This window comes from Moschus berezovskii, chromosome 10 (genome assembly GCF_049115385.1).
Source record: "Moschus berezovskii isolate FMDL1 chromosome 10, NW_MosBer_1.0, whole genome shotgun sequence".
In the NCBI taxonomy this organism is placed as follows: Eukaryota; Metazoa; Chordata; class Mammalia; order Artiodactyla; family Moschidae; genus Moschus; species Moschus berezovskii.
Window position 1 is genome coordinate 13514154 of NC_142469.1, and position 12913 is coordinate 13527066.

Here is a 12913-nt window from a genome sequence, read left to right on the forward strand (position 1 = left end):
ATTATTGGACTTAGATCTTCTAAAACTGGAGTGCTCTGGTGAAAAGCAGGTCTCCTCCATAAAGTAAAAAAGATTATGGAAAAAGAAAGATAATTCTATAATGAAAAAGTTAGTGTGAGTATGTATAAGTGACCAGTCCACCAGTCCAACAAATTGCTCTGCCATCTGAGTAAAATAAAACATAAAAACACAATGTATTCTAGCAAGATCATCTTAAAGAGAATTCATCTTCTAAATAGAATTCCTGGTCTTTGACTTAAAACTGTATTTTATTCAAAGGAAAATGTCTTACCAATGGGTCTCCATCATGAAAGCCAATTGTTCCCTAAAGAAAATGTTAAAGTTAAGAATATAGTGAAATATTTAATTCATCCTACTAATTCATTTGTTCATTTGACAAATACAGTAAATGTATTTTTTCAATAAGCTATAAGGAATAAATAGCCTAAGATATGCTAATATTCTAGAAACTTCACTCATGGATCTATTCTGTTCGGAGAAATCTAAATTTTAGTACATTATTTCTTTCACAGGATTGAAGAGAAGTAAAATGACAGAATAGAAAATATGGAGAATTCTGAATCATAAGTTAAAAGTATGGATTATCTCCCAATTAACCTCATTTTTCATATTGCTCATTGTGTAAATCCTTCATAAAAACTAGTTCATTTGAAAATGTTCCTTTTATATGTCCAAGTTTTAAGCATTTGAGAAGTCAAAAGCCTCAAAGCACTTCAAATATAATGCATAAACCATTCCCTTGAAAATCACCTTTCAAATTATTGTGATTTCTCAACTATACTGGCCTTAAAAGACCATGCTCTGAATGAGTGAAAATATCATAGCCATTTTGAAATTTTAGGACAATGATTCAATTTAAAAGTACTTTCATTTTTGGTTCTTAGGGTTCTATAATCCAAACTTTCAAACACAGAGAAATTCAAACTGCAAATAACTTACACTGGGTCCCGGGGGGCCAGGGGGGCCCGGTGGTCCTCTTTTCCCAGGGTCGCCCTAAGTTATTTGAAAAGTGTGACACAGCGGTTATACACACGTCAAAACACAGTGCACAAAACAGGTGAGGTATGAGAAAATGACATTCCTACAAACCCCACAGAACTCAGCCTGCATAGACCTGCCACCAAAATCGATGGGTGACCCGCAATCCAATTAGTTCCACAAAGCTAGAAGAATAAAGGCGTTCCAGCCCCATCAAAGTAAGAGAAGGTGGAGGGAGACTTGGGGAAAAAAGCCAGTTCTCTATACACTGATCACTTTACTCTAGAAATGCTACGCATTTTTCTAGCTGATTTTCAGGGGAACCAGAATAGTCAATACTGCCAGCGCCGCCCAGCTAAGGGCAGCCCACGCCTGCCTGACACTGTAAACAGGAAGGCAACCTCTGCAGGGCCAGTCAGCCCTGGACTCTTCTCCCGAAGCTGTCCCTCACTCTGTCACCGCACGCACTTGCAAACGCGACCAAAGAGCAAAGATGGCTGAATACGCCATTCAGATGAAAGCGGATTCCAGTTAGACTTAATCACCAGCGCTTCCTCCCCGCACACCTTGTCCTTCTAATATCCTATCACTAACCAAAAGCACCTTTCAATCCACTTTATAATCATTTTATATGCTTTCTTGCACTCAGTAAATAAATTTGTCAAACAGCAGCACCTACAGAGAAGCTAGATAGATATATATGTGGCTCCCGCTTTCAACGGATTTACTATTATCGATTCTTCAGATAACATCACTAATTCAAGATTTTTGGAATATTTATTGAATATTAACATCAATTTCTCCCATGCAGTTCAGCTCTCTATCGACTGTTGGTTTAAGATTTTACGATGCTAACATAAACACACATGGGAATGATTTTAGACTATTCGCTCAGAAAAGACACTGAACCCCAATCCCAACTGAGTCTGTAAAATGAAGGCGACACTTCTTGGCTTAATCACTAATTCTAGGAATCGGGAAAAAAAGTTCAGCTGAGAACTTTGGGGAAAAAAAAATTAAAATCACTCTACAAAAATGAGATAGCATCATTACCCTGGTCCTCATCAGCATTTTAACCTGGAATTAAACTTATCTGCCATTCCTTGGATTTGCAGGGGGAAACACACATAGGACAGTTTGCCATCCCCAGTAACATCTCCTATTAAGTCAGCAAACATCCTATCAACACGCTGTGTCTGTGTATCTGGTACTCACAATTGGTCCAACACGGCCAAGCTCTCCAGGGAGTCCTGCTCCCCCAGGAGGACCCTGAAATCAACAAATTAGAGGGACGTGGTGATTTATGATGTTTTCACAATTTATGACAAGTGATATCAAATACGATAAACAACTGACTCAGAATTGACTCAAAGCTAGCTTTGGCTTCCCATGAGACAATAACTCATCTGACCAAAGAGTAATTACTTAAAATTAACAGAAATTTCTTAAATTAATAAAATATTTTTAGTAGAATAAGGATGCTGTCATAGTAGCCACCTAAGATTCCTAGAGGGCTGACTGGAGACTAAGATTGGGATCTGAGAAATAGGCCGTTCTTATAGACTACATAAAACAAACCAAGAAACGATACTTACAGGAGGTCCAGGAATACCACGGCCCTAAAAGGTTAAAATAAAAGTTATTATGATACAGGACCCATACTTCATATAAATACAGTAGTTACAGAAGTAAATACAGAAGTTACTTCTGTAAATACAGAACTAACTCAGTTCAAAAATAAACTACAAAGTCTATACTAAATAAACGTAAGATGCTCATTCGAAAAGAAAGGACTGGGTAAAGAAAGCAAACTCAGCTCCACTTCTAAATGAAGAAGCTTGCTTCAGCTCCTCAAATGTTTTTTTGATGTCTAAGCTAACTGGTAGTATTTTTCTCAAACTTTCTTTTTTTAAAGAAAAGCAAAGTAAAGAAAACCCACTCCAGTATTCTTGCCTGAAGAATCCCATGGACAGAGGAGCCTAGCAGACGACAATAGTCCATGGGGTCGCACAGAGTCGGGCACAACTGAGCGACTCAGCACACCAAGCAGAGGTCATCCGTGCTCGCTGTCAGGAGAATTCACCATTACTCGCAGAGGCGCATCACAACTGGACTTCTCACATTCGTTTCCACTACAGTTCATTACGAAACAGTGGACGTGTGCTATACAGTAGGTCCTTGTTGTCTATCTATTTTATATGCAGCAGTTTCTATTTGTTAATCCCAAATTCCTAATTTACCCCTCCCTTCCTTTCCTCTTTTGTAACCACAAGCTTGTTTTCTATGCCTGTGAGTCTATTTCTATTTTGTAAAGAAGTTCACTTGTAGCATATTTTATCTTCCACATATAAATGATATCATTTTTGTGTTTTATAAGAAACCAACATTAAAAGTAAGACAACATTGCTCTAAAATTTATAATATGATATCTGGAAATTGCCAAACGTTTAGCACAGAGAGGAAGGGGAGAACCAAAGTGTTTAGGAACACACCCCTTGACAGGTAAGGCTATGTGTCCAGACAACAAATCCAGTGGAAATGGAAAACAAAATGGTGTCCCTCCTGAAATGACCTCCAGCGGGATCCTCATTTATGCTGAATTTTATTTTAAAACCAGTCATTCTGTCTCCCACTCCCTTGCATTTACTATCTCTTGAGCAACATCAAACTGTGTGTAACCAGGGATTGAAATCATGCCTTATGCAGCCTCCAAGCCTCAATTCCAAGCACAGGGCCTAGCACACAACAAGCTCTAACACTGAGCTGGTTGAATTTAATAAAACTGAGCACTGCTGCCTTCAGGGCTCAGTCTCCCAGCATTGGGCCTCCTCGTCACTCTCTCTCCTCTGTGGGCTTAAATCCCTCATATGCACAGCTGTCTCTGACACCATATTCCTGACAGCTTGTACTTTCAGACTTCATATTTTCTAGATAGAAATATCTAAGATAGACTTAGATATTTTCTAAAATATCCATCCACATATGAAGCATCCAGGGGAATCACATCTTCTGATAATGATGCTGCTGCTGCTGCTAAGTCACTTCAGTCGTGTCCAACTCTGTGCGACCCCATAGACAGCAGCCCACCAGGCTCCCCCGTCCCTGGGATTCTCCAGGCAAGAACACTGGAGTGGGTTGCCATTTCCTTCTCCGATAATGATGCTATTATTTCTAATTATTTAGACAGCTACAACAAGCATGAATTTCACATGAATATGTTTCAGTGGTAAATGGGGAGTTTTCAAGGCATTCTTTGAAAAATTACTTCTATTTTAACATTATAATATGTGGATCAATGTGGGAAATAAATGTTACACTTGAAGATACCAAAGTAATCAATAAGTTATTTCATTATCAAGAGACCTAGAGATTTGATGAATTTTTTCAAAGGCATCTCTATAAGATGTTGAGCTCTGAGTTAAAAATGTGGAAGGAAGGCCAGCAAATTATTCATCTCTGAAAATAGACTTACAATGGAAAAGATGAAATATGGCAAAGGAAACAGTACAAATAGAAAACAAAGAGGAAAAACACAGATTAATAGCAAGAACAAAAAAGGGATGAAGAACAAATAGAAAAAAAAAAATAGCAGCCTGAGAATCCAGTTCTCCTCTGGCTAGAAATAACAGAAGTCTGCTGGATTGTGCAACGTGGAGAAAGACTCGCTGGGGAAGCAGATGTGATAACATGGCTGGTATCTCGTTAGACATAAAACCAGTTGTGAAGAAAGTGGTGTGATGCCGAGGTCTAAACACCGAATACTTAGATTTGCTGCTATTATGCAAGAAACAGTTTCCATCAATGGGAACAGAGAGGGGATTATTTCCAATGGTAAATGCCACCTGCTAACAGATGTATGTATTTTACACCATACATTCAAATTGCTCTGAAATTTTCTACTCATAGTCAGAATGCCTATCATAGCATATAAGTCGTAATCTCTTTGTGATGTATATTATATAGAAAACTAAATTGAAAAATTTCACAATGGCAGAATTTTACCTAAAGGAAGATTATAAATCACTTCACATTTACTTACTGGAAATCCACGAGGTCCTGGCACACCAGGTTCTCCCTAAAAATAAAAATAGCTCCATTGTACTTAGCTTTATTAGCATGAGCATGTAAGTATGCAAACTGCATAAATATTAAAATCATTAAAACACTCCATCTTAGTGTTTGAATGCAATTTAGTTCAACTGTTATAAAACATGATTTTGGTTGAACAAGTGTATTTCAGCCACTTCACAACTAATCTGTTAACTGATTTGGAAACACTACAATAAAATTATGCTTCAGCATTTAATTGATACCAGCAATTAATACCAGGTGGCTAACTTACTTTTTGTCCTCTTGGTCCAACAGAGCCGGGGGATCCATCAGGACCTGTTAATCCCTAACAAAGCAAGATGATATTAGAACTAATACAACATCCTTAGGCAAGCCACTAAGCGGATAATTCCATTCTATTTATTAATTACATGCAGGATAGTTTACCTATGTATGGTGCAAGTCTTTATAAAGAAAAACCTTTCTATATTCCTACTCAAAGGTAATGTCTGACATGACATCTGACTGCTATAGTTACTTTCTGTTAATAAATTGTATCCTGTTCATAACTTCCCACTAAATACACTGTTTATCACATGATTCAGTAATTTAGTATTTTTGTCTCTGTTTTGAAAACATGGGAAGTAATAATTACAATGATCTAATAGGTAAGTCTAATGGGACAACTCCAATACTTTGGCCACCTGATGCAAAGAGCTGACTCATTTGAAAAGACCCTGATGCTGGGAAAGACTGAAGGCGGGAGGAGAAGGGGACGACAGAGGATGAGATGGTTGGATGGCATCACCGACTCAATGGACATGAGTTTGAGTGAACTGTGGGAGTTGGTGATGGACAGGGAGGCCTGGCGTGCTGCAGTCCATGCAGTCGGAAAGAGTTGGACACGACTGAGCGACTGAACTGAACTGACCTGAACTGAATGGGACAACAGGACTTAGCTTTGACTCTTAGCCATGTTATATATCTCTTTATTTCATTTATAAAGCAAAATGTTTTATATATGTATGTCTCTGTAGCTCTCAAATAACACCTTGAGAGTTAAAATGTTCCTTCAATAGTGATAAAACTAATCAATCTCATTATTGCTTTTGAGCCGCCTAAAGCCCCTCAGTTACCTCCTAGCAATGACAACTGCTTATGGAAAACAGTAACTTTTAAAGTTGAATCATTTGAGAGCATGTTTCTAGGTTATCTCCTTTAGTGAAATAGCTATCATTAAATACACATTTTCATGTGTGCCACTCAGTATGGACTCTAAGTCCATTACTGTAAAATACATTTATCACACCACATATAATGCTAAAGTAGTTATTAAAGCATCACTTCCAACCATTGTTGCTTTCCCTACCAGGACTTATTTTACCATCAGCTTAATATAAAATAGGTATCAAATCATGATAATACTACATGTACATCTGAATTTCCACAAGGGATGAAGACACATTTTTATCTTTTTAGTTTTTCCTTTACTTTAGATGTTGTCATTTATAATACAATATTGAAATTACACCCTACAAAATACAAATATATGTACCAATATATGTAGATATATACATACATATATGCACATACATATATATACATGCATATATAAATAACTTGCAAAATCTATTAGCAAGACTTTGAAAAAAATTAAAATGATGTTAATCAAGTAATTCCTTGAAAATATTAAAGGAATATTTAATATTTAATTATTATTTAATATTTAATATTTGGTGACTTAAAAATGAATCACCAAAGTACATATTTAATCTGTCAGTCTGCATAAATATCAAGAAAATGCATTCATGTAACTTATATAGAAAACTCGGAGAAGGCAATGGTAAGCCACTCCAGTACTCTTGCCTAGAAAATCCCATGGATGGAGGAGCCTGGTAGGCTGCAGTCCGTGGGGTCGCTAAGGGTCAGACACGGCTGAGTGACTTCACTTTCACTTTTCACTTTCACACATTGGAGAAGGAAATGGCAACCCACTCCAGTGTTTTTGCCTGGAGAATCCCAGGGACGGGAGAGCCTGGTGGGCTTCCGTCTATGGGGTCGCACAGAGTCGGACACGACTGATGTGACTTAGCAGCAGCATATAGAAAACTATTTCACCAGTCACCATTTTTACATTTCTCTGCATCAATTAATTTCCTTTATAACTCCAAAGACTGAATCAAAGGAAGTAGAAAAGAGTAAGTTGACAATATTAATTATTGGAAATTTACCAAAGAAGAAAGCTATTAAACACACGTGGAAGGATTTTTGACAGACTTTGATTTTCAGTCTCTCTAGTATAATTACAATGCTCTAACTTGGGAACAGGCCTTAACGATTTAGCTGCTGAGCACCTATGGTAATGGAACACTGGCTTCTGTATGTGAGCAAAGAAACCATACCCCCAGGAGCTCTCTGTAAACACATATGACACAAGTGTTTTATAAACCTCAGGGCAGGTCTGACTAAAGGGACTTCCAATGCCCACTTCACGCATATACCCTCCAAGACCCATCCTGGTCAGTTCCAACATACACTGCCAACTAACCACCTTTAATCAGGGGCTAAAACCCCTGGCAAAGTTGGAGGGCAGTAGCTACTACCTAAGGCAGAACTTCAGCTGCACAATAAGGAAACAGAGTGTCTAGATAACCTGGAGGCTGCTTCCAGACACTTCTTGTCTCAACTGTCTTCCGTAAGACAGAGGAGGCTGTGAGTTAATGAGAATGTGCTCTGGCATCCAATCTAGTGAACTCTGTTGTGACACAGCCATGCATTAAAGCACAGGCTCCATGAGGACAGGACTCCATGTCCATTACAATCTGAGCACACTGCCCGAGCATCTAACACATACAGCACAGAAGATTACAGAAGGCTACTGAACAGAAGATTCGGGCTAGCCTCCTGGGTGGAGGGATTTCACACCTGTCACTCCACATCATCTTTATTTTTAGTTCAAATCCCAGCTCTGCCACTTAGTACTAGGCCACTGTGGGCAAGCTACTCAACTGCATAGAGCCTCAGTTTCCTAATCTGTAAAACAGGTATAATGTTAATATCTACCTCACATGGCAACTTTGAAGATTCACTGGGATACTGTACACAGAGTGTTTACAACAGTGCCTGGAACAGCAGATGCTAAGTAAATGTTAGCTTTTCTTATTATTATCATTATTATGTAGTCAGATTATCCTAGAAGCTAATGAAGTAACATTTCCTGCTCTCTGGGAGCTTAAAATCTCATTCAGAAGAGATTCTGAAAAAAAGAAAAGCAAAAAATCTAGGTATTAAGCACAGGCACTGTGCTTCACAGCCCCCTCACATTCTCTGATGCCTGACTATTTACCCTTACACTGCCTCTCAGAATAATGTCTTTATTATTCACTATCCTAATCACATAACATCACAGATAATAGTTGTATACATTCAGAGGATGTTCTAATCTCTCTCCTATAAAACATCGCATAACTGAACTATAATTCATGTATTTAATTCTAATTCCTCTTTTCTGTATCTTAAACAGATGATATAAGAACGGAAAAAAAATACTCTTTTAGAGCTCTTAGAGCTAAGCATGCCACAGCATAAGTGCCTGTAAGAGTGTAAGTTATTAATGATAACAGCACAGTTGTCCTTTGAGTACAGAGCTTGCAACCAAGCTTGGATTTCTTTAATGTTATGTGTCTATAAGGGAAAAGAACCAACTTAGAGTTTTATATATATGTATATAAGTCTCCCACAACTTCCATTTACAAACATATGCATAAAACTCCAATTTGCAATCATTCTTACCTGTCAAAGAAATGACAGAGGAATATATTGCCAGTGGCAGAAAGAATTGCTTTCATATGAATGTTTATGAAGATAAGGTTCTATACGGGATAAAATTAAAGCCCACTGTATTCTGAAATTTCCCACTGCTGCTTGGCAAAGCAAGCAGCCCTCACTATTAATTTCCTTCCTGCATTCCACCACTCAGTTCAGGAGACCCAAGCCATAATCCTACAAGACTAGCTGCCATGACTCATTTACCTTTTCTGTCAAAAATCCACTTAATTCAGGATAATAACTTTTCAGATTCTTCCAAACACCATCTGATTAACCATTTGGTAACATTACCAAAAACAGGAGTAAGTTTGTGACTGCACTTTTAAAAAAGTTCTACACAAATGCAAATCAGTATAATTTTTTGCTTAGTTCTAAGAAATGTCTAAAATATTGGCACATGCATGAACTTGTTACTTTTTTCTCTCCCTCCTTTCTCTTTTTATTTTTCTGTTGCATTTCTCTGCCATCCCAGAAAATTGATTCAATGCCCTCATCAGTTTCTCCCTGAGGATCGTACAGAGTTAAAGTTCTATGATATAAGAAGCCATACTATTTTACACCTCTTAACTTTGGAAATCTTATTTGGAAACGGAAATCTGTGCTATGACACAGCAATTATAGACAAAGAAAAAAGTACTTGCAATTATTAGTTACATTGTACTTCTAAAGACTGAAGAATTTTCTTTTTTATCCTATTTCCATTTGAGTGTGGAAATTACTTTATAAAGTAAAACCAGACATTGTCTTTATGACTTTATGGTACTAGAGGAAGAATTTGTTGAGCCTGCTACAGAAACATCATGAAACCCAGATACAGACAAGTTTAGTCCTTAGTCTGAAATTATGCAATTCAAAAGTAAGACAAGACTTCAGGTCATTCATTTATGTTTCAACCATGACAAAAGTTAATAATAATAATAATATAGTCATTTAATCATCCATTTTCTTTTCGCATAAAATAAGGTCCAAGGTTGAAAGGAATGCAGAAATAAATTTAAGCTACTGGTTTATTTGCATTCATCAGACTTTTTTATTTGGATGCGACAGTTCCAAGTAATTCACTGTGTTTCAAAGAGATGTTTGATAGCAAACAAGTTAATTCCATTCATATTATACAAATATTAGGCTGATATTCAGTTTGCGTGTACAAACATTATTCGCTAGTGACCTCATGCACTGCCATTTTGCCTGCATAGGAAGTTCAAACTAGGGTCTTCAAAGCATAAAACAAAGTCAGTCTCCTAAAGCAATGAATTGTCATTGCTGTTGTTGTTTAGTCCCTAGCATAGACAAATATCCCCAGTATACTAATCTCGATAAAGAAAGCACATCTTAATAACCACTAACATCTAGCTATTTTTCTTTTGCTCAAAATGAAGACTCTGTCTTAAACTCTAGTCAAAAGTTCTCAGAATCTATAATCATAGGTTTTCAAGGGCTTTGATTTAGAAAAGTCTTTAGTTTGGGGAAACCATTTAAGTTGGTAACTTGAAGGATAACTCAAGGAACCCAGCACTGTCTGTATTCTGAGAGCAGAGGTCCAGATATCACTTTACTTTGTATCCCAGCCAGAAAGTCAAGGAGTGGCCCTCAGCAAACTCTCAATAGTCCAGTAGGAAAGAGAGGAGAGGAGAGACCTGAAGTCCTTTTCCCTGAAGAAATGTTAACTAGTGTTGGGTTTATCACACAGCTCAGCACCTGAGCCTGCCTCCCACGGAGGAAGGCAGGTGTGTGACTGGGGACGCTGGGGAGACGCTGCTGGTCCCAGGCTTCACGCAACCCTAGTCAGCTTGTTTCTGTCAGTGACTGCAAACCAAGGAAAGACAGAGAGCTAGGTTTGGTTTGGTTGTTTTTACTTACATTCTGGAAACCATCAAGCAATCAAATCTGAGTCTTCTGAGCTGGATTTCTCTAGATTTTATTTTTTTATTTTTTTAATTTATTTATTTAAATCGGAGGCTAATTCACAATACTGTAGCGTTTCTTGCCATCCAGGGACATGAATCAGCCGTGGATGCACATGTGTCCTCGTGGCTGTGCCCGTGTCGGCGTAGGACCAGCCCTGCCCCACACTCCCGCCGGGGGCAGCCTCTCCCCCAGCCTGTCTTTCTCTGGTCTCCTCCTTGGGGTTTAGGGGGACTCTGTCCTCCCCTACCTGCAGGCCCTTTCCCTAAACTCACTTAGGGGGTGCCGGGGAAAGGACAAGAGCGAAGCCCCAGCACCCCCACAATGGGGTGAGTGGGGAGTGGCCGCTGAGAGGCAGAATCGGGTACCCACCGCTGCTCCCAGAGGAGAGAGGAGGAAACGCCAGTGCCACGCGCTCCTCGGGCCCCACCACGCTCCCCAGACCCCCACGCAGAAACTGCGTCTCAGCGCCGAGCCCGCGGGCACCGCCACGATCAGAGCCAGTCTCGCCTTAGTTTGAATCACAACCGCCTGCACGCTGCACGCTCCTCTCTCTCTCTCTCTCTCTCACACACACACTGGGCCTGGCTTCACGTCCCCAGCACCCACTACTCACGTCGGCACCCGGTGTGCCAGGCTTGCCTGGAGCTCCTGGTTTCCCCGGCTCTCCAGGGGGACCCTGGGCAGGAAGGGGGCAAGGAGGGGAGAGAGAAGGAAGAGAAAACGGGGCAAAGTTGAGCCTCATCGGATGCAGTGTGGTCTGCAGAGCACATTGGAAGGATGGAAGTGGAGAGCCAAGGCGCTGATGTACTTACCGGGGGACCCGGGGGACCCTTCGGACCGCGATCACCCTGGAAGGCAGGAGGGAAAGCAGGGCAGTGGGTGAGTGGAGGGTGCTGGGGCCCCTCCGGGACAGGGACAGGATAGATGGTGCGGGACTGTGATCAACCGCCCGGGCCACGGGACGCAGGACCACCTCGCCCCGCAGTCCCCAGGCGTCCAGGCCCCACTCCCAGCCCTCACCCACGTCCCATCCCGCCTCTGGGCAGGGGGCTTCGGGCCCTCTCGAAAAACCCACCCAGGCCGCTGGGAGAGGGGCAGGGGCTGGAGGTGGACACTTACGTCGATGCCGTCGATGCCCGGGACTCCAGGGGGACCCGGCGGCCCCGGAGGACCCTGCTCACCCGGGGGGCCCCTCTGACAAAAGAGCACACGCGGGTTAGGGGAGCACGGAGAGCAAGCACAAGAAGGTGGGCCCGAGCGCACCGCCTCCCCGCAAAGGCAGTGCCCCGTGGAGGCCGCGTTCGAGCCCAGCGGAACACGCGGGGACCAGACTTCCAAGGAAACGCGGTTGCTTCCCCTCCTCGAGGTTCTGAACGAGGCTGACAATGAGACAGAGCAGAATCTGGGCCCCCAGAGTGGGGTCCTCCGGTCTACGGAGCTTTCAACCCAGCGGGGCTTGCGGAGAAGAGGGGGCCTCTTATTTAAGGGGTTGGGTCATGAAGATGGTGGTCACTGAATTCCTGAATTTAATCAGGAAATGCAGGTCAGCCTTTTGAACAAAGTGACACAACTCAAAACAGAGGCGCGCCACCCCGGGTCAACTCCAGGACAGTTGTGTAGATCTGTTCAGAAGAAAACTGGCGGGCCCTCTTAAGGAGAGACAGGGGAGGCCGAGAAACCCGGCGAGGGCCCGCCTCTCTTCAGATCCTCCTCTTGAAAGAGGTCTGTGCACCTCGCCTCAAAAAGACGCCATATTTCAGGCCGACCCCAGGGTGTGACCCCTTTTACGCTTTGATGGCGCTCGACGGAGGCTGGCCTCTGAAAGTTTGGACGCGTTGTTTTAGGAAATGTGGGAATTTTAGGTTTTTTCTCTTCTGAATTGAAAAAAAAAATAAAAAGGCTTCTTTCATCAGGGAAACCTTGGTTTTTCTAAACTCCCGGTGACCAGACAGGTTACAATGGGGTCTTTGTAAGTGAAACCTCAAACGGCGCCGGGTCCCCCCGCCCCCGCCCCGTGCGGGCGGCCCAAATTCCGAGGTGAGCCCGGGCAGCCGAGTCCACGCAGGCGGGATGCGGGGTTGCCTGGCATCGCGCCTCCCCCGGGCCGGGCCCGCCCGGGTCTAGGGGC

General features: G+C 41.6%; 1 protein-coding gene across 3 annotated transcripts in view; it reads right to left on the reverse strand.

Annotated features, from left to right (window-relative positions):
- The window catches only part of COL9A1 (collagen type IX alpha 1 chain), an 85993-nt gene that overhangs the window by 48126 nt on the left and 24954 nt on the right, over window positions 1-12913 (reverse strand). For 2 of the 3 annotated variants that reach the window (XM_088840926.1, XM_088840928.1), the window contains 9 exons: window positions 11905-11979; window positions 11598-11633; window positions 11399-11461; window positions 5342-5395; window positions 5039-5074; window positions 2595-2618; window positions 2215-2268; window positions 961-1014; window positions 293-325 (listed from right to left, as the gene is read on the reverse strand). In XM_088840926.1, coding sequence (XP_088697052.1) covers window positions 293-325; window positions 961-1014; window positions 2215-2268; window positions 2595-2618; window positions 5039-5074; window positions 5342-5395; window positions 11399-11461; window positions 11598-11633; window positions 11905-11979 — 429 coding nt within the window. The remainder of the gene's footprint in view (window positions 1-292; window positions 326-960; window positions 1015-2214; window positions 2269-2594; window positions 2619-5038; window positions 5075-5341; window positions 5396-11398; window positions 11462-11597; window positions 11634-11904; window positions 11980-12913) is intronic. The other variant, XM_088840927.1, reaches the window with a different exon arrangement.